This window comes from Phaseolus vulgaris, chromosome 4 (genome assembly GCF_000499845.2).
Source record: "Phaseolus vulgaris cultivar G19833 chromosome 4, P. vulgaris v2.0, whole genome shotgun sequence".
NCBI lineage: Eukaryota > Viridiplantae > Streptophyta > Magnoliopsida > Fabales > Fabaceae > Phaseolus > Phaseolus vulgaris.
This window is the reverse complement of record NC_023756.2, coordinates 18,928,141-18,939,857: the sequence shown is the minus strand read 5'-3', so window position 1 is coordinate 18,939,857 and position 11,717 is coordinate 18,928,141. Positions and strand designations below refer to the sequence as shown.

Below are 11,717 nucleotides of genomic sequence, written 5' to 3'. Positions count from 1 at the left end.
TTTATAAATCTAAATCTAAATATTTGGATTGGATTTTAAATGTAGATGCATAATTTTATAAAAAAAAATTAAATTGGATTTTAAATTCAAATTCATATTTTCTAACAAATTTAACATAATATTAATATAATATTATATAAAATATTCAACATTATATAAATATTAAGGAAATATAATAAAATTATAATTTAATAATACTAAAAATTAAATATAACATAGTTTGCCAGCTTCTGTTAGACTGATGGTATGAGTGAGGTACCACTAATTTATCCTTCTGCTCAATTATATAAACCAGATTTAATGTATAAAAGGTGGGGTTGATTTCTATGTTACTTCAACCCAAACCAATTAAATTGATGATAAAAAACAGTTTTTCTTAATGTAAGTTAGTATCACCTTTTTGCACAATAGTATTATAACTTCAACTTTTTTCATGCACCTACATGCACTCTAAAAAATTTAAAAATTATTCTTTCATGTCATGAAAAATATTTTGAATTAAATGATTAAAATAATTACAAATTATACAGTATAAAGGTTAGAAAATTAAATGATGTATTACAGATTGCAGTGTCAAACTGTAAAAATTCATTATTAAATTTAAATATATTTTCAATCTGTAAAAGATAATTATTAGCTCTAAATATATTTTTTCAATCATTAATTTTTAGATTATATAATCTAAAATTATATTTTAAATTATATAATATGTAATTAATATTTTTAGTTTATATTTTAAACTATAAAATTTATAATTAATTTTATAGTGTAGTGTATATGAAAATATATTTCGAATTCAAAATTAATTTTTGTACTTTCAGAACTTGCAATTAAGTTTCATAATTTGAAATGAATTTTTCTATTTTCAATTAAATAAATATTAATTTTTTCTTTTGAACTATGTTCTAAAAGTACATTTCCATTTCAAATTCTGAAATCTAAAAAAATAGATAGCTAAATTCAAAAGTTTATTTTTCTCTTTTCCATTGGCATGTCAAATGCATATTTCCCTCAAATTGATATTTCAAGTATTGTTTCCTTCCAGTCAGTGCACTTAATATTCTTTACTCCACTATCCAATTAGGTGTCACATCTTATAACACCCCGAGGTCGTGGACAGAGAACAATAGAAGTTTAAAATTTGAAAATTCAATTTTTTTAATTTTTAAAATCTGTATAAACAAAATGAAATTTCAATTTTAAAAAATTTAAAATAAAAATAAAAATAAAAACTGAATTTAAATATATGAATATTTAATGGATTAAACCACCGAAAAAAAATAATAATAAAGGAGTTTATCTAACTAGATTTTTTTCACACCTTTACTTGCATCAAATATGTTCCACTATATTTAATTATTCAATTAAAGACTTATATTAACATACAAACCTAATCAAATTAAGTTTATTATAATACAAATTAAACATATACACACCTCATGGTGGTAAGAACTCCCCATTAAATTCTCATCATTGATATTTTATTTTACATAACTTAGATTATTACTAAAAAGAGGATCTTTATTACAATATTTTTTTTTTACTTAAAACGACAATTCAACTAATAGTTTATATATCATATTTTATTTACGAGCGTAACCATTGTCATATAATATATGATTTAAACAAAATCAAAAATCCGTTAAATATATAATTTAATATTTTATTTACATTTATATTAAATATTCCCCTTCAATGAGTTAAGACACGGAAAAGAAGAAAATATATTTTTTAACACTGAAATTTTTCTCATCCAAGTAAATATTGAGTTATAGTCTTATTTTCAAATGGTTGAAAAATCCTTCACTTGAAAAAAATATGGCTTAGAACAAAGATTGAGTTTCAAAGTCTTAATTTTAACCATTGGTTTAAAAATCATTAATTTTGAAAAATTATAAGACTAAATATTTTTATTTTAAAATAGGAATACAGCATTGGCAATAAAAAATAACAAAGTTATATTTTAGTCTTAAAAAATAAAATAAAACAATAAAAAATAGAAGTAATCATCACTAGCTTTTTTAAACCAATTATTTGTGTAGTTAAAATGTGATATTATTTATTTTGGAGAAAGTCACGTAGTTTTTGTTTATTGTAAGTGTTTTTTGATTTAATAGTTTTTCTTTGATTTTCTCCATATTCTTCCACTCTCTCTGCTTTTCACCTCTCAGTTTGTTGGGCGTTATTATTAGGGTTTAGTAAGACAGTGCGAGGCAGTGACACAGTGTTGCCACAAAAGTTTGATAGTTGAAGAGAGAAGTTAGCATTTGCAGGGTTTTAGGGTTAGGGTATTCTCAAATTGCAAGAACATGGGTTTCAACATTCAACCCTATGGGATTCAATCCATGCTCAAGGAAGGCCACAAACACCTTTCTGGTCTCGATGAGGCCGTTCTCAAGAACATCGACGCCTGCAAACAACTTTCCACCATCACTCGAACTTCCCTTGGCCCCAATGGTAACGATCGCGCTTACCCTTTTTCGTTTTTACGTTTTTTAACTCACCCCGAGTGGATGTTGCACCTTCAGATTCCGAAAGTTTGGATTTTTATAATGCGGGCATGTGTACGTTTTCATGTTTGTTGATCTAGCGTTTATTCGGGACGCAGTACTAAGAGTAAGAGTAAATGTCATGTGCTTGGAAGTTTGAGGAGGCTTGAGAATGAGTAGTTTTTGATTTCGTTTTCCAGGGGAGTTTTTCATTTTGGGTTCTGGGAAAGTTTTTTTCTTCGTTCGTGTATGAATCTGTTGCTGATATTTACAGAAGGAAGGTTTGTCTCGATAGATTTAGATTGTTTGTAATCTTCTGTTTGATCTGCTTCAGGTATGAACAAGATGGTTATAAATCACTTGGACAAGCTTTTTGTCACGAATGACGCAGGGACAATTGTGAACGAACTTGAAGTTCAGCATCCTGCTGCCAAAATTTTGGTTTTGGCCGGAAAGGCTCAACAAGAGGAGATTGGGGATGGAGCTAACTTAACTATTTCATTTGCTGGGGAGCTCCTGCAGGGTGCTGAGGATCTTATTAGGATGGGTTTGCATCCGAGCGAGATAATCAGTGGATACACTAAAGCAATCAACAAGGTTTTTTGGTTTTGATTGGAGCATAGTGATTCATCTTTGAATATTGTCTGACGTTGCTGCTTTCTCTCGCTCTAATTCCTTGTAATGTTTCAGACTGTTCAAATATTGGATGATCTGGTTGAGGAAGGTTCGGAAAATATGGATGTTCGTGATAAGGAGCAAATTGTTTCTCGAATGAAAGCAGCGGTTGCTAGCAAGCAGTTTGGTCTAGAAAATACCATATGCTCACTTGTTGCTGATGTGAGTACATCCGGATCCATTTTACTATGATAAAGTGCTTTACTAGCATAAAACTGTTTATAATCTGAACTTTGTTTTGGAAAATAGGCTTGCATCCAAGTATGTCCGAAAAACCCAGCAAACTTTAATGTGGACAACATTCGCGTTGCAAAGCTCTTGGGAGGGGGCTTGCATAACAGCACAGTAGTTCAAGGAATGGTGTTGAAAAGTGATGCTGTTGGGACTGTAAAGCAAGCAGAGAAGGCAAAGGTGAGCTTTCTCTGTGTTGAATTTTTTTGGTGTCTACTCGATTTATTTGTTGAGAACGAGATCCTTCAAAACTGTCTTATCATTGTCATTTTTCCGTACTCTATGCTAGATGATTTTAGGACATACTTTCAGGTTTTCTAGTTCAGTGTTTTCTTCACTGGTTCATTAATTTGATATTTGATTAGTGGTAAGGCCATACTTTTAGTTTGACCTGTGTAATATGTGAAGGCTTCATTTTTAGCCTTAGTCTATTATTATCTTCTTCAACATATTCTCTCACATAATTATGCATGACTGACTGTAAGAAAAAAGGCAAAATTAGTACCTTAATTGTTTGACTCTATTTTTTGTTTTGGTTTTGTTCTCTAACCTTTTTTTGTTTTGTTTCCTCACTTCAAAGTTTAATTAAAATGTTTAACTAGTTAATTCTTTCTTTTAGCTCCAGCAAACATTCTAACACCTCTAGTTAATAGCTCTGTTAATGGTGTTAAGTTGTCTTCTAATTTAGCTTAACATGGTTCATGTTGCTCGTACACTTTAGAATGTGCAACATTTGTCCATTCTACAACAAAAAATTAGAAAAGGGGTGTGCTACACTTGAGGGTTAAATCATGAAACGCATTGAAATTGGTAACATGTTGAACCACAAAAACTAATTTCTCGCATGGGAAATATAGCATATATATAACACAGCTGTGAACTCCACAATCAAGCCATTTGCAGCAATTCAAAACAGACTCTCCATTTGAAATTCTTTTCACAGAAGTTATAGATTTGTACATTGATACGGTTATGTATGAATGCCATATTTCAGTGGAATTCGATAATCAAATAAAACAATATTTTAATCTCTCTTGTACCAAAAGTCTAATGATCCGACCTCTCTTTAAAAGAGGTCATTGTTGACATCTTGAAACAAAGTCTAGTTAATAAACTATGCCTCAACATATTTTTCCTTCCTTTCCACTTTGTTCTTTTCTTCATCTTTTTTTTTTCCTTTGTTATTGCTACTTTTCTTTTTGTAATTTCAATACAAGGGAACATTATTGAATTTGATTTGAACTTGGTAGCAGAAAACAGATACTGCATTTGAAATTGTATGTCCTAAGTAGCAAATTGCACGACTTTTTTTGTATATGTTAAGAAAAAAGGACCAAATAAACCCAACTACCTTTCATCCTAACAAAATATCACTGTCTTAGATGCAATTATGTTACTATAGAGATCTACCTCAAGCCTCCTTCATCAGTATTTGCTATCAATGAGTCCAATATCTTCTCTCAAACCTCATCTCCATTTGACTTAGACTTCAACGTTTTGAGGCCCACTGTTCATCACATCCCAATTTCATGTTTATATCAGTTTTGAATCTCCTCTACTAATAATTCTCCATTCCAATATCTCCAAACCAAATAGTTCTCCATTCCACCATTAGGCATACTCTTGCTTGAGATTGGCGTGATTTTTACGAAGATCAATTCTGTATGCCATAAGATTAGTGGCAATAAGACAGAGTCTTGCAGTGTTGACAAAGTTATTAGTGGAATTGAATTTGGATGTATTTGTTAATTAAAAGGACTAAGTGGGGTTGGGTGTTTAAATGTTAAGAGGGCCAAAACAAATAAGGTGAGAGGACTAAAGCATTATTAATGTTTTAGAAATAATAAGAAAAGGAAACAACAATAAAAACCAACATAGTAAGCCAAGTCGAGTAGATGGAATACCTGCTATAACTTGAGGTTTAATTATTGAGTTGTTATGTTACTGCATTTATAAAAGTCTTCGAATTAGATTCATATTTTTGATAGAATGTATAGTCTACAGTTTGTGTGTGGAGTTTTCAATGCTAGCTATTTTTAGTTTGCAATGGTTTGTGACTTTGTCCCAAAATTTTGGCAGGTACGTAACGTGAATTTATAAAGTACTTTCTTTAGTAGTGTTCTTTGATGAACCATCATTAAACATTATTTAGTCATATTTCTGTTGGGTTCATTTGTGGCTTTAAAATTTAAACTGTATATGGGTTTGTAAATTTGGAAGGCTACACATACTACCTATTGCAAAAAGGGATTTAGTATAAGTATGAATTGACTAATTTTGAGATGTATTTTTAACTGAGTATTACCTGCTACTTATACTAGATTAGTGTTGTGTCATGCATGTTGCATTATATGCTTCAACATTGAAGCTCTAGTAATTTCAATGAAGTTATTTGTTCTCTCTCACTTTTTGTTGACATGCATAGTTTCCTATCATCATGGAGCAAAATCTGTTTCTATAATCTTCTAGATTGATTATATTTGATAAAAATCAATATATCAATACTTTTCTTCCAATGAAAACATATTGGCAAATTGTTAAACTGTCTTGTGCTGAGGTCTTTTATCTGTGTTGTTTAAGGTTGCTGTGTTTGCTGGTGGTGTTGATACATCAGCAACTGAGACTAAAGGAACTGTCCTCATACATACAGCAGAGCAGGTATGTCAAAACGACTAGAGTTTGAATTGGATCACTATCTTCTACTTACTGTTTTTTTGTAGTTGTATTTTTTTATTGTTTGATTATATTGTGTCTGATCTTATAAGCTGGAGATCTAGCTGTCTCCAAAATAACAAGATTGGAAGTGGATTTTGGTTGGGTACTATAGCTAAATCCTAATGCAGTAATGAGAATCATAAACTTGTGGTATTGTTTCTTTTTACAAAGTTTAAGTTTTCTCCCACTGATAATTTGGAAAGTTCTGATAAGGTATTATTTTGGGCTAAGTCATTGTCTTGTAGATTTTGTCTGGTGACATTGCTGCTGAGGTTTCTATGTTCATTTATCATGATATTTTGGGTGTGACTATGCTTTATTGCTTCTACATAGTCTTCTATTGTTATAACTTAAAACACGAAAATCCTAAAAGGTCTGTAGTACTTGGTCAATACGTGATTAAAGTTGATAAAGAACTCCGAATGCTGAGTATTTTCAGCTATACATAATTATTTTTATGTAACAAGTCTTCTTTAATGCACACTAGCATGGAGTTTCTCAAATTATGCCTTTATTTGTGCCTTCATCTATTTTTTTCATGCTGATATTTTTTGAAGTGATTTGTGGCTGGATTTTTTTTATTGAAAACAATTTTATGTTTAAATTTAAAGTTGTAAGACAATTTGGCAATAATCTGTTATTTTGATCCTCAACTTTTCTGTATTAGGCAATGGTTTTATTTATTATACCTGATGCTGTACCACCAGTGGAGCCTTGGGATTTTATGTACCCTGATTTTTCTAATGTTTTGTTTTCTTATATTATTTGATGCTTTGCTAATTGGATTTTCTCTCTTCATTTTGATGTATATAGCTGGAAAATTATTCAAAGACTGAAGAGGCTAAAATAGAGGAGCTTATCAAGGCAGTAGCAGATTCTGGTGCCAAAGTGATTGTCAGTGGAGGAGCAGTTGGAGAGATGGCTTTACATTTCTGTGAGCGTTACAAGTGAAGTCTTTATCCCTTTTTGGTGGTTTTAATTGTTTCTTACTATTGAATTAATATGAACATCGTAAGTGTTCAAGCCTATATTGTTTTCTAACTTCAAGATTACTGCTTATAGGCTTATGGTTCTAAAAATCAGCTCAAAGTTTGAACTACGTCGATTTTGCAGAACAACTGGTTCTGTTGCTATGGTTTGTGTTTTTGCTTATTTGGTTATGTAAAGATGTTTTATACTTTCTGTCTAACCAATTTTATTTTCCTGCCATAGCTGAAACTCTGCCAACCAAACCCGGATGATCTTGGATATGTGGATTCTGTTTCAGTTCAGGAAATTGGTGGTGTCAGGGTATGTTCAAGCCTGAATGAGTTCTGTCATCTTCTTTGTTCCATGTTTCTTGTTTATATTATTTTATGAGAAAATAGGCTATGCACTGACAATGTAAAATACACTGCTTATTTCAAGTATGACGTGCACTTAGTTGATTGGCTTGATTCTTTTTGTTCCTCTCATTTATAAGTATGATAGGCAACTTCCTCTTGTATTATTGATATGCAGGTGACTATTGTAAAAAATGAAGAGGGTGGAAATTCTGTGGCCACTGTTGTTCTACGAGGAAGTACTGATAGTATACTAGATGATCTTGAAAGAGCAGTGGATGATGGAGTGAACACTTACAAGGTAATTTCCAATGTTCTGAAATTTTGAATGATCTTGAAGAGGTAATTTTCTGATATTTCTATGTGTTGGAAATCCCACATCAACTATATGGCCAAATTATAATATATAATTGGTTGTAAACCTTACCTTGTAAACTTGTTTTGTGAGGTTGAGTTAGATTTAAATTTCACTTTCTTACTTTCCTCCATTAATCATGTAAACTCAGCGCTGCAAGCCTGCAAATCTCAGAATTAATATTGCTTATTACATCTGTTTGGAGGCACTTTTTTTAAAAGCAATTTAATGCTTTAGCTAATTGAAATATGGATTAATTGTTTGGAGGCATATTTTAAAAACAATTGAATGCTTTAGCTTATTGGAACATGGATTAATCATTTTCCATGCAATTATTTATCAGGCCATGTGCAGGGATAGCCGTACTGTACCTGGGGCTGCAGCCACTGAAATTGAGTTAGCTAAACGGGTGAAAGACTTTTCTTTCGGAGAAACTGGGTACTTTTTATTTTCCTTTTCACTTTCAAACAGTGGTTAGAATTCTTGGGGATACATTTGTGTTTTTTTCACACACATCCTTCTTCTATTCATTATAATTACACGAGGAATTTGGTTGTATGATTTTGATTTTTGGTAATGCTATTAATTATCTGGTATAAGGCTATCAATATCCAATTATTATTTTATGAAGATTTTATATCATTTGCTGAAGTCTAACAAGTAAGGCATTTTTAAGCAACTGCAATATTGAAGAGATGCCCGAGTGGGTAAAAGAACTGTGAAATTTTATTATTATTCTAATTTTTGTTTCAAACAGAAGTAAGCTTTTAATATGTTAAGTTCCATGTGCAACTGGTTATAAAGAATTTGATACATCCATGAAAAATTGTTTAACAAATTGTCTACATCTAGATACCGCATGCTTCAACATACATTTGTTATTATGTATTTGCATTTCATTGACTATTAGCCCTTTGGGATCATTCACCACTAATGTGTTGTTATCTTCTTGGATATGTCTTCCTCTGTTTCAATGTTGAGGCTCATTTTTTTTATCATGTGTCTGATACAATTTTTTGGGTTATGTCAATATCATTTCTCACTGGAGTCATTGAGAAATATTAAGGTCAACAAAACATGTTCTAATATCTATCTTAATCTCAAATATTTTTAACCCTGCAATTACTGTGTATTATTATTTGGAAATAGTTACACTGTCTGGGTAGGGTTCACATGTTAGAATAGGTTCTCATCCTTTGTATTGCTTATCTGGCCCTATGTGTAGATCATCATATCTTTTTTTGTATTTTACTGATGTAAGATTCCATATAAGTGAATGAATCAGCTAGCAGATAATTAAGCTCTCTTAGAGATTTTTTTCTTCATTTTTTTCCATTATTAAGTAATTTGTTCAATGCTTATTTGGTATTTGACATTTTAATGGAATTGACTAAACGTTTGCAATGGCACTGCAGGTTGGATCAGTATGCTATAGCAAAATTTGCTGAAAGTTTTGAAATGATTCCTAGAACTTTGGCTGAGAATGCTGGGTTAAATGCAATGGAGATCATATCTTCGCTGTATGCAGAACATGCATCTGGAAATGCTAAAGTTGGCATTGATTTGGAAGAAGGTGTTTGTAAGGATGTTTCAACCTTGAGCATTTGGGATCTCCATATGACTAAGTAAGCTATACTTAACACAAGAATGTTTTATATGGTGACAACCCCAAAATTTGAGCAAATAACAAAGGGTCTCTTCATTATTGTTTTGTAGATTTCCTTGATAAGCTTTGTCCAATAGTTTTTTTAGACATTAATTAAGAGCTCTTGTAATTGATGGAGTTTATGCATTCTTTCAATTTATATGATTTAAGATAATTATATGGAATCAGAATTTATCTTCATATCACCTGAAAGACCGGTTTCATCTTATTGTTTTTTCTGTTCAGGTTCTTTGCTCTTAAATATGCTGCAGATGCTGCATGCACTGTACTGCGGGTGGACCAGGTAATCAACTAATAATGATCATATTTTTGCCTGTCAATTCTAGATTCTGCCACAATATGTACCTCGAAGCATATTTTTATTAAGCCACAATAATAACAAGCTTTGAAACAAGTTTTTATCGTTAAAGAATATATTTATTGTTAGAATGGGTATTAAATATAGGTAGTAAGTTATATTGGAAATCTGCTATATGCTATACTTATGAGCTGTACCTATCTTTGAACCTAGGGTTTTTGATCTTGGTTCTTCCCTCTAATCCCTTTAATCATTGTATCAAAGTTCTATCAATATAATTATGATAACCTAAGAACATAAGAGATGTGTGATCAAGCTCTTTGAAATACATTCTCTTTTATTTATCTTAAGTTGGTATCAGAGCGGGTTTATCTCGCCCGCTCTACTAGTCTCAATCTTCTTCGGCGAAGTATCTGCCATTTGTCACCATTCACCATCACCACGATTTGTCTGCTAACCACTAGCACTAAAGCGTCTTTCCAAGCAACAACCAACCTGTCGGTCTTGGAAGCATAATCTGCTTTACTTTTTCCCAGTGCACAATCTTGGCTTGCTGCTGCTAGACGCATGACATCCAAGCGCTGCCTTCTTCTCGCTAGACCTCCTCGTCTCTGTTCTAATTGTCGATTCTTCATTTATGGCAGGGTTGAAGGTCAAACCTTTCTCTATTTGTTTCTTATTGGCTATTTCTTTTCTATTGGTCTCCTCCAACGAAAATGTATTTTGGACCTGTTGTCTCCTTTGGAACTCCTACCATTACTTTTGAAAAATTGAATGGAAAAAATTATCTCTCTTTTTCCAAATGATCCTCTCTTTAATATTTCCCGGGTTTTTGTGTGTTTTGTTCATGATTTGTTTCCAGGGTTGGATAAACTCTCTGCATGTGCTGCTAAATGTGTCTTGTGCTATTTTTGGCTTCAAAGAGTTATTACTCTTCTGAACCAAGAAGTAGTGTAAGTCCAAAATGTTTATACCATCCAACAGGTCCTCGTTATAGTTGAGTTCGTTGTTCCTTGTTGCTCCTAACAATCTCAAATGTAATCAAAATCCTCTAAACCATCATCACCTCCTCTTATTACCTACCAACACATGACCCAAATGACTAGTGTAATGCTCCAAGGTGAATCCTATTCATCAATTTCTTCTCAATCATCATTCAATACCACGACTCAAGTTCTTCTGATGCTGCTAAAATATCTTAGCCACTGCAACTGAATATAGGGCAGCGACGTCTCTAATTTGTGAACTTGTATGGGTGAAACAATTCCTTCAACAACATAATAGCAGGTCTAAGGCTTTTAGGCTGGTAGTAGAAGTGTCTTGTGTTTAAGTAGTTTAAAAAATATAATGTAATGACAACTTGCGGTTTAAAAAGCGCAACAATTGAGGAATAAATGGCTATGATGATGAGCCTATAAGGCCTATGTTATGATGATTATTACAATTGTATATATAACTTATGTGAAGTTGGATGCAAGATTTTCGTCTATTTTTTCTTGAAAGAAAGTTAGATTATTGAAATGTAGATATGAGAAGTGATATATGATGTAACAAGATACACTGAAATTAGGGGGTTTCAAATAGGTGTGTTTTAATATGGATGTTTCCATACATCATTGTTTAAATTTCAGAGTGTAAAGCTGTGGAATATGATTTTTAATTTTTTTCTACAGATTATCATGTCAAAACCAGCTGGTGGTCCAAGGAGAGGAGATCAACCTGCAGGCGCAGATGAAGATTAAGTAAAAAATTGTGGGAATTGATTATTTATTTTGGTCATGTTTGTATCTCAACGTGATGGCTTGAATTTGGCTTAGGCAATGTTTTATTTATTTAGACTTTAGTAGTGGTGGTGATCTTAACAAATTTTGAATTTTGTTTTTACCATGAAATACAAAGAGGCGTGTTCTGTAAATTTAAATTTTATTTGTTTGTAGCCTTGTGAGTGGCGATATTAATTTGCTGA

General features: G+C 31.8%; 1 protein-coding gene across 1 annotated transcript; it reads left to right on the top strand.

Moving 5' to 3' along the window:
• The first annotated feature begins 2,073 nt into the window (after positions 1-2,073).
• On the top strand, positions 2,074-11,666 carry LOC137837385 (T-complex protein 1 subunit theta). Its single transcript, XM_068646360.1, has 13 exons — positions 2,074-2,457; positions 2,824-3,086; positions 3,180-3,326; positions 3,414-3,575; positions 5,976-6,053; positions 6,924-7,057; positions 7,173-7,245; positions 7,323-7,400; positions 7,611-7,733; positions 8,131-8,225; positions 9,203-9,412; positions 9,679-9,736; positions 11,425-11,666. Exons 1-13 carry the CDS (start codon positions 2,310-2,312, stop codon positions 11,491-11,493), a joined length of 1,638 nt encoding a protein of 545 aa, XP_068502461.1. The 5' UTR covers positions 2,074-2,309; the 3' UTR covers positions 11,494-11,666.
• Positions 11,667-11,717: the final 51 nt, after the last annotated feature.

Bases quoted from the DNA above. Each gene is read 5' to 3' on its own strand.
- LOC137837385 (XM_068646360.1), top strand. From the start codon at position 2,310: ATGGGTTTCAACATTCAACCCTATGGGATTCAATCCATGCTCAAGGAA. The intron at 3,087-3,179 runs GTTTTTTGGTTT...GTAATGTTTCAG, and splicing joins ACACTAAAGCAATCAACAAG to ACTGTTCAAATATTGGATGA. The intron at 6,054-6,923 runs GTATGTCAAAAC...TGATGTATATAG, and splicing joins TCATACATACAGCAGAGCAG to CTGGAAAATTATTCAAAGAC.